General features: G+C 29.9%; 1 protein-coding gene across 1 annotated transcript in view; it reads left to right on the top strand.

The window, feature by feature from the left end:
* Positions 1-19,188, top strand: part of LOC149173646 (subtilisin-like protease SBT5.3) — a 44,807-nt gene extending 25,619 nt beyond the window's left edge. Inside the window, exons 7-20 of the mRNA XM_089426780.1 lie at positions 506-603; positions 1,435-1,532; positions 1,660-1,842; positions 8,526-8,611; positions 10,453-10,550; positions 11,360-11,457; positions 11,585-11,767; positions 13,862-13,973; positions 15,008-15,557; positions 17,186-17,283; positions 17,409-17,654; positions 18,061-18,172; positions 18,276-18,489; positions 18,635-19,188. Of these exons, the coding sequence (XP_089282906.1) occupies positions 506-603; positions 1,435-1,532; positions 1,660-1,842; positions 8,526-8,611; positions 10,453-10,550; positions 11,360-11,457; positions 11,585-11,767; positions 13,862-13,973; positions 15,008-15,557; positions 17,186-17,283; positions 17,409-17,654; positions 18,061-18,172; positions 18,276-18,489; positions 18,635-19,188 (2,730 nt within the window). The remainder of the gene's footprint in view (positions 1-505; positions 604-1,434; positions 1,533-1,659; positions 1,843-8,525; positions 8,612-10,452; positions 10,551-11,359; positions 11,458-11,584; positions 11,768-13,861; positions 13,974-15,007; positions 15,558-17,185; positions 17,284-17,408; positions 17,655-18,060; positions 18,173-18,275; positions 18,490-18,634) is intronic.
* The last annotated feature ends 200 nt before the right edge of the window (positions 19,189-19,388 follow it).

Genomic DNA, 19,388 nt, shown 5'->3' with positions numbered 1-19,388 from the left:
AAATCCATGTTATAGCTGTCAAACTTTCATATTTTGGGTGCCTCAGAGGTTGTTGATCGTGCTGAATCCATTTCCACCATCAAAAACATGATTCAAACACTGCTACTGCAATATTTTTTGAATTTTTTTGCTATTCCGGCCACTTTTTAATAATCTCTACAATTCCTATAAATATATTTTTCTTTCCTTCTAGTCTTTTCCTTTTTAAAAAAATATGGGTGAAAGAATAGGTTAGTGGCTATTAGGTATGAAATGATTTTGTCAGAAATATGGGTTATTAAGTATGACATGAAAGTCTGGTAAATTTATTAGTTTTAGTATTTTTAACTTTATTTATTTTTAAATATATTATATAAATATTTAATATATAAAATTTTAAAATATTTCATTTACTATTATTTTTTAATAAATTTATTTTATAATATTTGATCATCACTCCTTTTTAATTATATATATATAAAGATTTTAACCAAATATATGATTCAATTTGTGTTGTTTCCTGCAGTCTTATATAGTGTACCTGGGAGGACAACATAACGAGAATTTGCGATACGGACAAGTAGCGAACACACATTATAGGATTTTGGGATCAATACTCGGAAGGTAATTGAATAAATTGATAAATTTTAAAATATTGCGTTAACTTTTTATATAGACTATTTTAATATATAGTTTTTTTTAAATATTTATTTTAATTTAAGAGTTAGTTTTATTTATGAATCAGGGGTTTTTGTTTTAATTTAAGAGTTAATTTTATTTAATATGAATCAGAAAAGTAGTTTTATTTTTCAAAGATATAAATAAAATTAATATTTTTATGTTATTGTTAGTTTAGGTTATAAATTTTGTTTTATTCACATTTAATTTAATTTTGTTCATATTATTTAAAAGATACTGTAATATTTTTTTTAAATGTAAGTTATTTTTGATAAATAATTTGATTGTAAATTAAAAAATATTTTGGAATTTGATTGAGTGAATTAAATTTATTATTTTATTTCTATTTTTTTAAAATAAAATTATTTTTTATTAATAAATTGATCAAAGACTGAAGTCTAATAAATAAAAAGAGTTAATTGTTTCATCTAGCTTGTAACAAATCTAAAAATATTTTCAAAATCTACCATCACAGTAACAATAACTTGAATAGATAAGCTTAATTCATAAATAACCGACAGCATTGCTTACTAATTCTCTTATCTATATATGTATAGAAGATAAAGGTATCAGCATGTTCTTGTTGTTGATTTTTTTTGCCGAACAAAAAGCTGTATAGTATTTCTATTATATTTAATATTTAAAAAGGATCAGTATATACATATGAGCAAGATTCTTGTTGTTGTTATATAATATAAATGTTACAAGCTTTTGAATCTGGTTATTCCTGCTTATGGATTGGGCTCTGATAAAGAAGTTTTAAATGAAAACATACAGCAAGAGAGCAGCCAGAGAAGCCATCTTCTACTCATACACCACCTCCATTAATGGTTTTGCTGCCATTCTGGAAGAAGAGCACGCTGTCTCTCTATCAAGTAACATACTTAGCATTAAACGACCCTCTACATTTGTTGCATTGAATGAATGGTCTAACTTGCAAACACATGGAATTTTGGCTATCTGAATGAAGTGGTCCTACTGGTTTTGGGTGTTGTGATTCAGAACACCCGCAGGTATTGTCTGTATTTGTCAACATAGTCGGCAGTCTGCAGACAACTCACTCATGGGGATTCCTCGGCCTAAAAAAAGGAGCGGGAGAGTCTGAAAATGAAGAAATTCCTGAGCAATCGCTATGGAAAAGAGGAAAGTTCGGGAAGAACGTTATCATTGCTCACCTGGATACAGGTACCCTTCAGAACTAAACTATTGTTGTAGATGAAAATAATCAGAAAAGGGTTGCATGAAAAGTCAATGGCATGCATTAACAACGTTGTTATTCTCTGCTCTTTCAGATCTGGTTTAAATTAGATTAAAAAACAATCTAATAGGTGAGAGTGTTTTGTATTTTTTGGGGTTTCAGTTTATATTGGATTTTTACCATCAACCAAGTAAAAGTAAAAGTTAATATAAAAATTAAAAATAAAAATACAAATTGAATAAAATTTATAAAAGGATTAAAATAAAATATTAATATACTTTATATATTATATAGAAATAGATCTGATTGCTTGTTATAATGGATATATAAAAATAGATCTGTTTGCTTGTTAAAATTCCATTATAGATTAATATTATCATATTAAAATAATATGTTAATGTTGATTTCTGATCATCTACTAAGTCATATCAATTTGAATTAAAACTACCAACTCCAAATTCTTTCTTGTAGTATAATAAATATCATGACCCAAATTCTTTTTTATATAGATTTGTTATAAATTTAGAAATAACACTGATTACAAAACTTATATATGGTCTAGTAATGTATATACTAGATGATCATCTAATTTCCAAAATTGAGTTACATCAATGTTGTTGTTCTTATTTTTTTTGTTTAGCTTTTCAGCTTATGGCAATATGATTGCCAAGCTTTAGATGGAATAAATGAAAATAACATCAAGCAATTTATATAATTTCATACCAAGAAAGTAATGCATTAATTCAAAGAAGAGCATATTGAACTCAAACATAACTTGCTTGGATTCATGTATAATTATAGATATTATAGTTAAATATAAAATCATCTACCTAAAATATATAAATGGAGAGCTTGTTGGTTTTACATATAATATTGGTTCATTTTGATATAACAAAAACCATGCTATAAAATATTAGTATTAATTCTTAAATACTAAGTTTAAGAACTTTGGCAAAATTTATGTTTCTTACCGTTTATTTCTACCTCAAACCTAGTTGGTTGTTGCATGTAGGATTCTCCCTTATTGTGATCATTGAAGATCAATTTCAAATCCCTTTAATGAACTACCCACTTATAATGTGCTATCAATACTAACAATACTAACAATATTCTTATTGTATCCCATTAAGTAATTTATTACAATTTTTCTTAATACTTTGATCCATAAAAATATGTACCATGACTATCCTACACTTATGAGTTGTGCATTTCATCAACATGGATCATCTTTATAGAAATAAATAAGGCTCTCTATTCATATTTAATTCGCTACTAATACTCATACTTGCACTTTATGGTACCTTGTTCAAACTATATCCTATACATCTTTAGAGGTCATTAAAAAAACCTTATCTTAACTAGCTTAAACTATATCTAACACATCTTAAAATTTATGAATACTTAAATTTTGATTACCCAATATTGAAAATATTTTCCATATAATTAATGCTTCCCAACATGTCTTTTATACTCAATGAAAACAAAACATTACAAATTAAACAAGATAACCTGCACACAAAATAATAATACAAAATGCAAAAACAAGATAACCTGTACTTTTATAGTGTGATTGATAGCTTGAGTAATTAAACAATATGTTCTCTACAACTCTACAAGTTTTTGTAGTAACACTATATCATTTAGTTACTCAAAGGTTGTACTAACATAAACATAAGCACTATATTTTGAATGAAAATAACAAAAAAATGTTAGAAAAACTAAAAATTCACATAGCTAGACTTATTTTCTATAAATAAAAAATAATATATGGAGAAATCTTATTCATTTTCATACGTCTAATTATTTTACACCATATTAAAATTCATTGCATAAGTACCTTTAATCATCCCGCCAAGTTAACATATTGTTATTTTTTTAGTTTTTCATTGCCGCTAACGTCCATCATTAGCTTACACCTACCCTCTTATACGAAATGTAGTTTAAATAAAAAACAATTATGTGATGAATACACAATTTTTTTGTAAATAGAAAAGTAAAACAATGGAAAATCACATACTACATAGAGATTTACTAAAAAATTCAATATGGGAAAACCAACAAACCTTTTAGATTTCCACCTCTAATTTTTTTATCTTCAATCAATTTCATTATTTACAATACAATGTATATGATATGGAAACCATATATTCCATTAATTTGGATTAGTTTACAATCTTAATTCCTTAACCAAAATTAGAAAACCATGGTCTAAACCACTATGCCCCACAAAACCACCAAAATAGAAAATTGTGCCAAAAGATGCAAAAAAATATGTGAAATCCCATTTAAGTTTCTTTTGAGAGGCTTAAACCCCATTGTGACCCATTTTTGGTGCTTTGATAAGAATCATTTTGGGGGTAGATACACAAAGAATATAACACATACCTAACAATATCTATCATCTCATTCATGGCGATAGTCATGCAAAAAATATAACATATACCTAACAAATACTATTATCACTCACATAGCTAACAATATATTTCATGTCCTTGATGGGAATTTTTCTAGTGGTTTTATAAGCTCATAATTGAAAATGATGAATGATGTAACTACCAACAATTTCCTCCCCACCTTCTCTTCCTTTCTACAACCATCCAAGCACCTTGACTTGATAATTTAGTGAGGAAACATAGATTTTTCACCTCAAGAGAAAAGGCTTAATCTTATAGATGAAAATTTTGGTCCATGGGGTCCCATATCCGAATAGCCCTATCTGATAAGAGTATTTGGGCCTTTATGTTTTTAGTAAATAAAAATTTTAAGAGTTCGTAGTGACAAAGGTCGTCCATTGTTAATTTATATAAAAGGGTGACCATATCATTAACGTATTGTTCTATTTCTTTTCATTCAATCATGGTGAATGACAAACCTGCATACACACAAAAATATGTTAATATCTCAATATGGCATTATAAAAATATTGATCGCCTTGCACAATACTCATACATGAGTAAGAATTAAAGAAACTTCCTTTTTTTTCTAACTAAAAATATGTTAATTTAAAATTGGTTTCAAATTCAATATAAGTATGTTAATTTGATGTTTTTCCAAAAGTTCATAGTAGGCTTGATGTTTTCCATTGTTAATTTATACTAGCATAGTTCAATTTTAAATACGAATCTAACATGAGTTGACAGGGATTCAATTTCTTCATGTGCAATTTTTTTTTGAGCCAATATTATTTAAATGTTTTGTATAGTTATTTAAATTTTTTTATGCATTGTGAGAGAAGGGAGATTTTTATGCAACAAAAGTATTGAGCAAGGAGAAACCTATAGCCTAAGCAAGGAGTAGTGATAACCTGAACAATGAGGAGCAGTGCAAAGTAATCTTGGCATTTTATAGACCTACATATTTCTCGGAACATGTTGGATGGAAAATGCATTCAAACATGACAAGGGGACAAGGGATTTAAGAAGATGTGGAGACAAATGATTTAGGACAAGTGAAAATTGTCCCATCTGCAAAAGCTAGGAAGTGGGTTTGGGTCAATGCCAAACAGTATCGGGGCATTTTAAAACGAAGACTAGCTCGTCCAAAATGGGAGCAGACAAGGAAAAAATCGTCTTAAAAGGAAAGTACTCGAACCCTTCACAATAAGCACTCAAACAAGTCCCCTCTACAAGCATGTGGCAACAAGAAGTCTAGAGGAAAAGTCATTGATGGTTATGCCTTATGTAGTCCCACATCCACACCTCTCACATGGTCATTTGATCTTTATGTGAAAGAATTGTTAAATGCAAAACAAAGGTTGGAGGTTGTCGAAGCTAAAGAGAAAGAAAGAGATCATAAAATTCATATAATAACAGCTGAGAACAAGGCATTAGCAGAAAGCAATAAATTTTTGAAAGAACAAGTGGCATTGCTACAGGATGCCCTCCTGATAGGGAAGATAGAATGGAAACACATGAAGGTAGATGTGCAAAACATAAAGAAATATGTAGTGGAAAGTACATAGGCAGTGAATGCGAAATTAGCCCAAGATAAAAGGAAAATGATTGCCCAAATAGACAACCATGAAGAGAGAGCAAGAGAAAAAGTGAAAGGAGATTCTACCAAAGTTTCCAACACTTGGGCTCAAGTTATTAGCAATTATGCTAATAAGGAAGGAGAAACAAACATTCAAGTTAACAACATGCAAGATGGAGAAGGCAAGGAAAGAAAAAATAGAGAAGCAAACATAATTATTAAAGGGGTGAAAGACTTGGGAAAAATGGATGTACTCTTGACCTTGCAAGAGACTTCTTGAAAGACAAGTTGCTATGGAAAAGACAAATATGCCAAGCATGAAGGGTGGGTAAGTTTAACGGTGAGAGAGCCAGGCCCATAAAATTCATCATAACTAGCTTGCATGATAAATATATCATTCTAAGCAAGAAGCATCTCTTGAGGGGTTCTCACTTTTTCCTAGAAGAATATTTAACTGTAAGACAACTGGAAGAAATGTTAAATCTTTGGGTAGCAAGAGATAAAATCAAGAGAGCATAGATTTATAAAGGAAAAGCTATGATAGTGCGATTTGGACCTCCTTCCAAAACAGAGCAGTAAGATGGTAATAAATAAGAGGCAACAAACTTTCAACAAGAAATCAGGAAGCAAGGTCAGTATGGGAAAGCAAGGACAAAGACTCAAATGTGAGTCTTGCACGTCAAAATAAATAGCAATCAAGTCATGCCCAGATTTCCTTAAGATTAGTTTGTTGGAACTGCAAAGGTTACCCCGGGAGATGAGGGCCTGGGTTAGGGCATATTGCAGAAGGTAGATGCCTAATTTGCCTCATATAAACACATGAGCATGAAGCGTGTAAGTCACCTGTGTTTGAAGGACACTGGAAGAAGGTAGTGTGGAACAAGTCAGTAGGAAATGGAAAAGGACACGGGGGTATAATGGTTTTAGTGAGAGATAAAGAAGGTCATCTCATTCAAGTAGAAAAAGAAGGCTCAAATAAGCAATTCATTTGGTTTAAAATTTTAGAAAATGGAAACTAATTTTAGAAAATGGAAACTACATCCGAATTGCAGCATGTTAGTTTGTGCTGCAAGTTTCAAAAATCTACAAAGGTAGAGAGATTGACCACAAAGATCCATTTGTAGCCTTAAAAGTGGATATTGCAACATATTCTTAGCTACGTGAAGTTCTTATAGTGGGTGATTTCAATGCTAGGACTACAAGTGAACAAGCTAGCATTCTTTGCTGTAAAGAAGATTGCGACCCTATTTGGCTTACAAAGGAGAGTAATCATCAGAGGGAAATAATTTCATAGGACAATGGATGCAATCTCTTTGGTGAAAAATAGCTTACTCTATGTAGGGCCTTTGATTTAGTCATTTGTAATGGCTTGTCTAGATGGGCAAAGTCTAGTAATTTCACTTGCAATACTTACAATGGAGCAAGTGTAGTAGATTATGTAATTTTCTCGCATGGTTTGTGTGAGAAAATGAACAAGGTTTTGATTGGAGATTAGCTGTGGGACATAAAATCAGTTCACAATCCAATTTATTTAAGTTTCTGTTGGACTGGAAAGAAACAATTAGACTAAAAAATTCAGCATGTCCAACAAAATCTTTCACAAGGCAGAATTCTTTTGACTCCAGAAAATTGTAATACCTTCAAAATGGTGCTATAGAGGCTCTTCGAAAAAAGAGAAAATCACAATTCACAACCTTCATAGTCATGAATTAACACAATCTAATAGGTGAGAGTGTTTTGTATTTTTTGGGGTTTCAGTTTATATTGGATTTTTACAATAACAATCTAAAAACATGAACATGAACAAAATTTCAACTTTGGTGACTGCAGACACGATTACACATCATACTGAGCTGTAGAATGAGCCTCTCGGCCTAATAAACCTATAGGCTCAATAAAAAAGTCACAACCATATCATTAGCTCTGTGTTCTCTTTTTTTCATTCAAACATGGCGAATGAAAAACCTATAGTAACACAAAATACAAAAATATCTTAATATCTCCACATGACATTATAAAAATATTAATCTATCTTGGACAATACTCTTTTAATACAAAAATATCTTAATATCTCCACATGACATTATAAAAATATTAATCTATCTTGGACAATACTCTTTTACATGGGTAAGAATTAAAGAAACTTCTCTTTTTTCTTCCAACTGAAAATATGTTAATTTGAAATTATTTTCAAATCCAATATAAATATCTTTATTTAATTTTTTTTTTATTAAAGTCACCTCTAAGATTGTTGCATGAATTTAAAAGTTTTTAGCAATCATTTACACAAAAATCCATATTAATACTCCAATGTTCCGAATTTCCATAACAAACTACGATAAATCTGACAGCAAAGGGATCTTGCGGACTAATTATTTAACCTTATCACGAAACAATTATTAGGGATGAGTTGCAATTAGAGATGAATTGCAGTTCTCAACAAGTTTCCCAATCATAGGAATTAAAGAAGCCAAAATATCCGCCGTGCTTCACATGTTGCTGTCACTGGAGAGGACATGCCAATCTGGTTATAGCTTTGGTATTCAACTAGGTCTGTCAAACCATTTCAATGTTTATATATATATAAGCCCTTTCCATATAATACCAGATGCCTATTCTAGTCGTTATTTTTTATATGAAGCAGCTGCAAAGCCCTGGTACGCGCAGAGTCATAACGTTTTGAAATAATTCTGCGCAGCACCCACCATGGCCGGGAGAACGATTTCAGTTGTACTCGTTGTTTTGTCACTGTCATTCGTATATTCGGCCTTGGGCGCTACACAGGCAAGAACAACAGCTCGCCTTATGAATGTTGCTTTGTATTTGTTTCGGGAATATTGTTATTCAGTAGCTGCAGTCTGAAGATTTATAGTTATTAGAATTTCAGAGGAATTGCATTAAGATTTAAGTTCAGCAAGTACTGATTTATGCTTATTTTGGATTTCCACTGGATTTTTTGGAATTGTAAGTGTCAGCAAAATTTGAGTAGCTCAAAAGTTGTTTTAGATTTAGTTATTCATTTACAAACCTATTTTAAACCACTGAAATTTATCATGTAACCAGAAATTATATCACTCATTTTAACCCAACAAAAACAAAAAAAATTCTGGATACATTACACCTTTTATTGCGTGCACAATATCTTTTATATGTCAACATTGTGAGACAGGTTTTCATCATCAGATGATATGATCTATTACATATAATAATGAGATGAAATTATTTATATGAGTTTTATTAGTTTTTTTGGGAAATTATCTACTCTATTTGTTTCGGGCCAGAGTGAGGGTTAATATAAACAATAATTATAGGCTGGACAAATTTGTCATCGTCATGTAATTCACAAGGCATAAACCAAGAGCAGTACTAAGGTTAAAACAAATCATGTTCTTAGGTACTTACTCATTACAATAATATTTTTCATCATTAGGCAACTCTCACGGAAATAAATTTTAGTGAGCAATATACCAACTATTCTGTCTAACCACCATTTTAATAATCCAAATTGTACCAGGCAAAAATTACATAAGAAAAATTCTAGTAGATGCTTTTGGAACCAGCCACTGTGGTTCATCTTGTCCACACTAATGTCTGGAAGAAAATTTTTCTTATGTGATTTTTCTGAAAAATAATAGTACAATTATTATGAATCACAGAAGTCTTAATTCCAAAAAATCCAAATTATAGTTTTTATTAATTTATTTATTTTAATAAAATAATATTTTTCAAAACCAAATAATTTGATTTTATGGTAAAAAATAAATTCAACATCTTCATCTACTTTTGAAATGTTTAAATTATAGAAACTTAATAACTTAAAATTAAACTCATTTGCTTTTGAAATATAAACAAAATCCAATCCAAAAAGTTTAAATAAAAATAATAACATAAAATTATTATCATATGTTTTCAGTTTTTTTAATTGATTGGAATGAGTATTTTTTGGTAGTCTAAATAAAATATTTTTTTTGTCGGGAAATTCATAGAAATTCTGGCAAGATTTTGATAAAGTTTTGCAGAGATTTTTGTAAATCTGGGTTATAGCTATCAAACTTCCAGATTTTGGTGCCTCAAAGGTTTTTGATGGTGCTGAATCCATTTCAACTTGATGAAATTTTGTAGAGATTTTTGTAAATCAGGCTATAGCTGTTAAACTTTCAAATTTTGGGTGCCTCAGAGATTGTTGATGGTGTTGAATCCATTTCCACCATCAAAAACATGATTCAAACACTACTACTGCAATATCTTTTCAATTTTTTTTGCTATTCTGGCCACTTTTTAACCATCTCTACAATTCCTCTAAATATATTTTAGTTTTTTCCTTTTTTAAAACATATGGGTGAAAGATAGGTTAGTTGGTATTAGGTATGAAATGATTCTGTCAGAAATATGGGTTGTTAACTATCACATGAAACTCTGGTAAAGTTATTAGTTTTAGTATTTTTAACTTTATTTATTTTTAAATATATTATATAAATATTTAATATATAAAATTTTAAAATATTTCATTTACCATTATTTTTTAATAAATTTATTTTATAATAATTGATCATAACTCCTTTTTAATTATATATATATAAAGATTTTAACCAAATATATGATTCAATTTGTGTTGTTTCCTGCAGTCTTATATAGTGTACCTGGGAGGACAACATAACGAGAATTTGCCATACGGACAAGTGGCGAACACACATTATAGGATTCTGGGATCAATACTCGGAAGGTAATTGAATAAATTGATAAATTTTAAAATATTGCGTTAAATTTTTATATAAGACTATTTTAATATACAGTTTGTTTTTAAATATTTATTTTAATTTAAGAGTTAGTTTTATTTATGAATCAGAGGTTTTTGTTTTAATTTAAGAGTTAATTTTATTTAATATGAATCAGAAAAGTAGTTTTATTTTTCAAAGATATAAATAAAATTAATATTTTTATGTTATTGTTATTTTAGGTTATAAATTTTGTTTTATTCACATTTAATTTAATTTTGTTCATATTATTTAAAAGGTACTGTAATATTTTTCTTAAAATGTAAGTTATTTTTATAAATAATTTGGTTGTAAATTAAGAAATATTTTGGAATTTGATTTAGTGAATCAAATTTATTGTTTTATTTCTATTTCTTTAAAATAAAGTTATTTTTTATTAATAAATTGATCAAAGACTGGAATCTAATACACAAAAAAAGAGTTAATTGTTTCATCTACCTTGTAACAAATCCAAAAATATTCTCAAAATCTACCATCACAGTAACAATAACTTGAATAGATAAACTTAATTCATAAATAACCCATAGCATTGCCAACTAATTTGAAACTAGTAGAGTAATATTTAAAATCTTCTTCTCGTTTTTTTTTTTTTCAGAAGAAAAAGTTGTATAGTATTTCTATTATATTTAAAAAAGATCATTATATACATATGAGCAAGATTATATCCCAGCATAGTATTCTTGTTATTGTTATATGATATAAATGTTACAAGCTTTTGAATCTGGTTATTCCTGCTTATGAATTGGGCTCCATACAGCAAGAGAGCAGCCAGAGAAGCCATCTTCTACTCATACACCACCTCCATTAATGGTTTTGCTGCCATTCTGAAAGAAGAGCACGCTGTCTCTCTATCAAGTAACATTCTTAGCATTAAACGACCCTCTACATTTGTTGCATTGAATGAATGGTCTAACTTGCAAACACATGGAATTTTGGCTATCTGAATGAAGTGGTCCTACTGGTTTTGGGTGTTGTGATTCAGAACACCCGCAGGTATTGTCTGTATTTGTCAACAAAGTCGGCAGTCTGCAGACAACTCACTCATGGGGATTCCTCGGCCTAGAAAAAGGAGCGGGAGAGTCTGAAAATGAAGAAATTCCTGAGCAATCGCTATGGAAAAAAGGAAAGTTCGGGAAGAACGTTATCATTGCTCACCTGGATACAGGTACCCCTCAGAACTTAACTATTTTTGTAGATGAAAAATAATCAGAAAAGGGATGCATGAAATGTCAATGGCATGCATTAACAACGTTGTTATTCTCTTCTCGTTCAAATCTGGTTTAAATTATATTAAAAAACAATCTAATAGGTGAGACTGTTTTGTATTTTTTTGGGGTTTCAGTTTATATTGGATTTTTACCATCAACCAAGTAAAACTTAAAAGTTAATATAAATTTTAAAAATAAACATATAAATGGAATAAAATTTATAGAAGTATTAAAATAAAATATTAATATACTTTATATATTATATAGAAATAGATATAAAATATTAATATACTTTATATATCATATAGAAATAGATCTGCTTGCTTGTTATAATGGATATATAAAAATAGATCTGCTTGCTCGTTAAAATTTTATTATAGATTAATATTATCATATTAAAATAGTATGTTAATGTTGATTTCTGATCATCTAATAAGCCATCTCAATTTGAATTAAAACTACCAACTCCAAATTCTTTGGTGTAGTATAATAAATATCATGACCCAAATTCGTTTCTATGTAGATTTGTTATAAATCTAGAAATAACACTGATTACAAAACTTATATATGGTCTGGTAATGTATATATGAGATTATTATCTAATTTCTAAAATTGAGTTACATCAATGTTATTGTTTTTATTTTTTTGGTTTAGCTTTTCAGCTTATGATAATATGATTGCCAAGCTTTTAATGGAACAAATGAAAATAACATCAAGCAGTTTATATAATTTCATACCAAGAAAGTAATGCATTAATTCACAAAGAGCATCTTGAACTCAAACATCACTTGCTTGGATTCATGTATAATTTTATAGATATTATAGTTAAACATAAAATCATCTACCTAAAATATACAAACAGAGAGCTTGTTGGTTTTACATATAATATTGGTTCATTTTGACATAACAGAACCATGCTATAGAATATTAGTTTTAACTCTTAAATACTAAGATTAAGAACTTTTTTCAAACTATATAATATCTTCATGAATTTATAAGCAAAATTTATGTTTCTTACAGTTTATGTCTACTTCAAGCCTAGGTGGTTGTTGCACTTAGGGTTCTCCCCTATTGTGATCATTGAAGATCAATTTCAAATCCATTTAGTGAACTACCTACTTATAATGTGCTATCAATACTAACAATATTCTTATTGTATCCTATTAAGTAATTGATTATAATTTTTCCTGATACTTTGATCCATAAAAATATGTACCATGACTACGTTTCAATCCACAAATCCTAAACTTAGGAGTTGTGCATTTCATCAACATGGATCATCTTTATAGAAATAAATAGTGCTCTCTATTCATATTTAATTCACTACTAGTGCTCATACTTGCACCTTATCATACCTTGTTCAAACTATATCCTATACATTTTTAAAGGTCATTAAAAAAACCTTATCTTAACTATCTTAAACTATATCTAACACATCTTAAAATTTATGAATACTTAAATTTTGATTACTCAATATTGAAAATATTTTCCATATAATTAATGCTTCCCAACATGTCATGAAAACAAAACATTACAAATTAAACAAGACAGCCTGCACACAAAATAATAATACAAAACGCAAAAACTAACTACATACTGTAACAATTTTCTTCTCATTTCCCCTTATAATAAGTTATTAATAATCATACATTTTCTAAACATAATAAACTTCAATTCACTACATTTTCCTAAATCAAAATCTACTCTATTTATTAATCATTTCCCCTTATAATAAGTTATTAATAATCATAAATTTTCTAAACATAATAAACTTCAATTCACTACATTTTCCTAAATCAAAATCTACTCTATTTATTAATCAAAATGCTTTACATCCTGCATGCTTGTTCAACTACAATGTCTTTTAGGAAAAGCACAAAGTAACTACTTAATACAATATAAATTGAAACTGAACTCATATGCATGCCTAAATGAAGCATTGATTTTCTCAAGAAGAAATTATAAAGACTAATTCATAACAGGTTTAATAAGACATTACTAAAGTTAATTCATTTGATTTATGTTGTTAACGTTATTGTTGTTATGTTAAGGAGCATGGCCCGAATCTGCAAGCTTCAGTGACAAAGGTTTCGGGCCTGTTCCTACCAGATGGAAAGGGATCTGCCAAAATGGCACAAAATTCACTTCAAGGCAATGCAACAGGTGGGCTGACTGATATACGTGGCATGAATCAATGTATTTTCCAAGTAGTTTTAATTGGTAAAGTCCAATTGTATCATCTTTTATGAGATAGATGATGAGTCCAATCGTGGAAAGTTAAGAAATACTTTATGTTCCTTGTTGTTTATGCATTATTTTGATGTTCCAAACATATAAGGACTTTCCTCTATTTAAGAGGGAAAAATTACTTTGGTTTTTGAAATAAAGGATGACTGTTGAATAAGGGAAAAAGTCATTTCCAAGTATTTTGAATTTCTGATCTTCATTTTCCCAGATCAACATATGGAAGGTTGATAGTTCTATCATTAAATTCTTTCCAACATTTTTTATCCAAAGGGTTTTTGCAGGTGCATATGAATTTACTAATAATTATATGGAAGTAGATTTTCGGTTTTTTAGGTTGACTCAAGTCTTTATAAAATTAAGAGTTTTAAAGTGGTTTAAAATTGATGAAAGATTTTTTTTTTCAAAGAAAAAGATTATAATTTCCAAGTTACAAAAATTATATTTTTGTGGACTACCTTCATGGATACACGTTCCAAAGCTTTAAATATAGATATAGATTTTATACTTCTTTTTAGAGGTGTTTGTATGAAGTAGTACAGTTTACTGAGGCTTTTCCCAAGCACTAGTACAGTTTGTCTTTCATGCAAGGTTTTGTTCCACTTTATGTTTTTTTGGATCGATTAAAAAATAACAATACAACTTGTTTGGTGTGCATACTTTTTTATTTGATTTTGTTGTATTCTTTGCAATCTGATGCCATTCTTATTTTCAGTTTATTAAATTGAGAATGAAGAAGAAATTGCAACATGTAGATTGGACAATATGCTCAAACTCTTTATGCTGGATGCTTTGTTGATTTTTATAAAACCCAACTCCACTATAGAACCCCTGTTACCTAGATTGGTAAAGAAAATCTTTCACACTCAAATAGGGATTTGATTGGAAATAAGGGCGCTAAACTTTTCTTTAAAGGATCAACATTTCACTCACCAAATTGTTATTTGCACCAGGAAATTGATTGGAGCTAGATACTTTATCAAGGGATATGAAGCTGTATATGGGCATCTGAATCTGTCTCTATCAGGGGAATATCGTTCCCCGCGAGACAAAGAAGGGCATGGAACGCACACTCTGTCCATAGCTGGTGGGAATTTTGTGAGAAATGCAAGTTTATACGGACATGCAAAAGGGGTTGCAAAAGGAGGAGCTCCCCATGCCAGAGTTGCAACATACAAAGCTTGTTGGCCTAGCTTGTTCGGATATGCTTGCACTGCTGCGGATATGCTTGCAGCATTTGATCAAGGGATACATGACGGTGTAGATGTTTTCTCTATTTCTGTGGCATATTCCCCTGACCCAGATTATTTTGAAGATGCAATTGCCATTGGAGCATTCCATGCAGTCCAGAGAGGAAAGATAGTTGTCTCCGCTGGAGGAAATTTTGGTCCAGAAGAAGGAAGTGTTACAAATGTGGCACCATGGATCATAACTGTGGCAGCAAGCACTGTCGATAGGGAATTCCCTTCAATCGCTACTCTTGGAAACAACACGACATATACAGTGAGTATATTTTATTCCTTTAAATTTGTTGAAATTAATTTGATGGCAGATTTTAAAATTATTTTGGTATTTAAATTTGGTTATATATTTTAAAAATATTTTGAAATTTATGGGAAATTTTCATCACATTTTTAAAATCTACCATTAAAATAAAAATAACAATTAAAATAAAAATGTTTTGGAATTTGTTTATAGAGTCTTGGATAGACATGTTCAGTTTTTGTTAAGGCACTAGGCACTTTTTGATGTCACTGTTCAATTCCCTAGACATAATGAAAATATAATCCTACTAAACTTATCAAAAAATATCTTAAAATTTATATTTTAAATTTAAATATCAAATTCCTTAACATGAAATTTTTAATAAATTTAATAAAACTAATTATAATAATTTAAATATTTTATATAATGATTTAATACTTTCAAAACATTAACTTACATTAATCCTTCCTTTCCCTTTTCCAAAAACCCCCTCACCCTCTTCCGCTTCTAATTTTCTCATAATACCCCTCACCCTTTTCCAATTCTAATTATCTCATGATCTTCCATCTTTGGTAGCTTTGAAAAATGTTTTAATTTTTCATTATGTTCCATCATATTTGTATTGAAAATTTAATCTTTACTATGTTGTGAAAAGATGTCTAAATATAATTTTTACAAATAAAAAAATTAATTTATATGGTATTTTAATGATAATATCAATATTATTATTTTAAAAGTTAATAAGGTTAATATTTTAATGTTATTAACTTTTAACTATGAATTTAAACTTTTCATTTTTCGATCATTTTCTTCATACAAATTTTTATTTAAAAATATGATAAATTCCATCACTAACTTAGTGGTCAAAGCCATTGTAAACTTTATTCATAAATGACTTACTCTTCATAACCCTCAAACTTCAATTATCTATGAGCAACCTAAAATTTACAAAAACAAAAATACACTCTTGTTAGCCCTATAGTAAATTGCAGAAGAGCCCTCACTTATGACCTAGCTCATTCTCTAGATGATAGAATTTAACAAAGTTATTGATAAAACTTCTTTGTTTGTCAAAGCTTCTTTTGGTTTCATTCATAAGATTCATAATCTTCACTTTGAGGTTGATAAAACTTGTTTGTTTATCAAAGCTTCTTTTGATTTCATTCATAAAATTCATAATCTTCTACTATTTTAAAAGCAAATTTAGAACCTCATTAAACTAGGCTTATCATTTTTATTAAAAGAAATTTATTTATATCAATTATTTATATTCTAATAATCAACTTTTATAATTTATTAAATCTATCTTTTTTGTGAAAGCATTATAAATTCAAGTTATTTTTTAATTTATTTATTTAAAATAAATAGTGTTTTATATTTTAAAATATTTGATAAAAGTTTAATGAAACAATTTTAAATTAACTAATAATTGGAAACACTTAAATTGTAAAATTCATAATTAAAATTTGTGATTCCAACCATTTTTTTTTCCGAAATTCTAATTACATTGCTCAAAAAAATTCCAAACCTGTAACAAATACTACATTAAATATAAATATAAAACAACATTTAGGGCATTAAAGTCAGGATATCTGATCCCTCATAAATACTTAGATACTCTTTTCTATGTTTTTGTTTCATGGCAGGGACGAAGTCTGTCCCAATTCCAGTTACCAAAGAACAGACTCTACCCTCTTGTATCATCGGTGAATGTCAGAGCTCCAAATACAAATGAAACCGCTGGGTATGAGCTACATGCTTGTTAATTTTCATTTTCAATGATTATTATTTTTCCAAGAAAGAGTACCAGTTCCATCAGTGAAATTATACACAGTGGGTGTTTTCGTTTTAATGAGAATAATATTGCAGAGAGCGGTGCTTCCTGGGAGCTCTAGATCCCAGAAAAGTTAAAGGAAAGATCGTTGCTTGCCTCAGCGGTATCAACGACAATATTGAGAAAGGTGAAGCGGTTCGTGCGGCAGGGGGAGTAGGTATGATTCTCTGCAATGGAAAGCAAACTCCCCAGCACGTCGATTTAGACATTCATGTACTGCCTGCAACAAATTTGAATGCGTCTGCTGGAACAGTAGTTTTTCAATACATTAATTCAACAAGGTAGGTTTTCAGGGCAGTTTTTAATTCCATGTATTTTGATTGCAGATTTTAAGAATATTTCGAATATGATGGATAAGAGTGATGTTACTCTCATTTATTATAATCTAAAATATTATTTTAGAATTAACAATAGAAACAAAATTTCGCTCCCCTTAATTTAATTACAGATTCTAGAAATATTTTTGAATTGGATAAACAAACAAAAATAATTTACCTCATTTCTATCGATCATATTCATTAACATTACGGATGTTTATCTAATTTCAAAATATTCTATTGATCAGATTCATTGACATTACAGATGTTTATCTAATTTCAAAATATTCTTGAAATAGGTTGATTAAAAAGGATTTTAGTCCGTTAAAGAGCTTACATGATAAATTGCAATTAAATTATGCACAATCAGGTCCCCTGTGGCTTCCATTTATTCAAGGACTCAGTTAAATATAAAGCCAGCTCCGGTGATGGCAGTTTTTTCTTCTCCTGGGCCAAATCCTATTAGTCCTGACATACTCAAGGTTATAATCCAATTCCTGAAACATGTGTTTATATCATAATATATCAATTGTAAGGTACTGCAATTTCATGCAAAGAAAGTTTTTAATTTTTTCTCCAATGCAGCCTGATATCACAGCTCCAGGGGTGAACATTCTTGCAGCATATTCAGAAGCAGCACCAATAACTGATCTTACCTCTGATAATAGACATGTACCTTTCAATATATTTTCTGGCACATCTATGGCCACTCCACATGTTGCTGGTGTTGCAGCCTTATTAAAACGACTACAGCCTCATTGGAGCCCGGGGTCCATCAAGTCTGCCCTTATGACTACAGGTATACGTGTCTAACCATACTTAAGTCATTTTAAGCAGGGGAGATTTAGGAAGGCAAACCCCATTTTGTTAAAATACAGATTGCCAAACAAACATCTATATGCTCAGTTACTCTCCCTTTGACTGTGCACATTATTTTCTTTCAGCTAAAATAACAGACAACACCAAGGGCAGAATTAAGGATTCGTCCCTGCAAACAGCCGGTCCTTTCAACTATGGCGCGGGTCATGTTAATCCAAATGGGGCTGCAGATCCTGGCCTAGTCTATGATCTATCAACCAGAGACTACAATAGCTTCCTCTGCAGCTTGAACTATAATTCAACCCAGATTAAGGCCATAACAGGGAAGGTATTCTCTTGTCCAGCAGGTGAACCTAAGATATATGACCTCAACTATCCTTCTATCAGTGTCTCAGACCTGAAAGGGTCTGTGACTGTGAAAAGAACTGTGACAAATGTAGGAAATGGACCTGCAATTTACAGAGCAAAGGTGCAGTCCCCTGATGGAATTTCCGTTTCGGTTCAGCCTCAAGTGCTTCAATTTTCAAGAAGTGGGGAAAAAAAATCATTTAATGTGGCACTCAGAGCTGTCAAGAGTTCTGCAGGAGAGTATGTATTTGGGTCAATTACATGGGTAAATAGACACCATTTGGTGGCAAGTCCAATTGCTGTCAATGCAACATCGGTAAAGACTTCTTAGAAAATCCTTTGAGTCATCAATGAACGAGCTGTAGACATTGTTCCTTACCGGAGGGATTATGGTTAGGAAAAATAAGAGAATCCTTCAATGCTGTTACTTTCAAGGATGAAGAAATTCATAAATGTAGATGTTAGGACATATCTACAGCTGGTTGGATTCACTTGGGAGTAATATAAAATAATTTATATATAAATTTTTCA

Source organism: Pinus tabuliformis, chromosome 4_2 (genome assembly GCF_031772625.1).
Source record: "Pinus tabuliformis cultivar Carrire ecotype Pingquan chromosome 4_2, CPIR1, whole genome shotgun sequence".
NCBI lineage: Eukaryota > Viridiplantae > Streptophyta > Pinopsida > Pinales > Pinaceae > Pinus > Pinus tabuliformis.
This window is presented reverse-complemented; position numbering and strand designations above follow the sequence as displayed.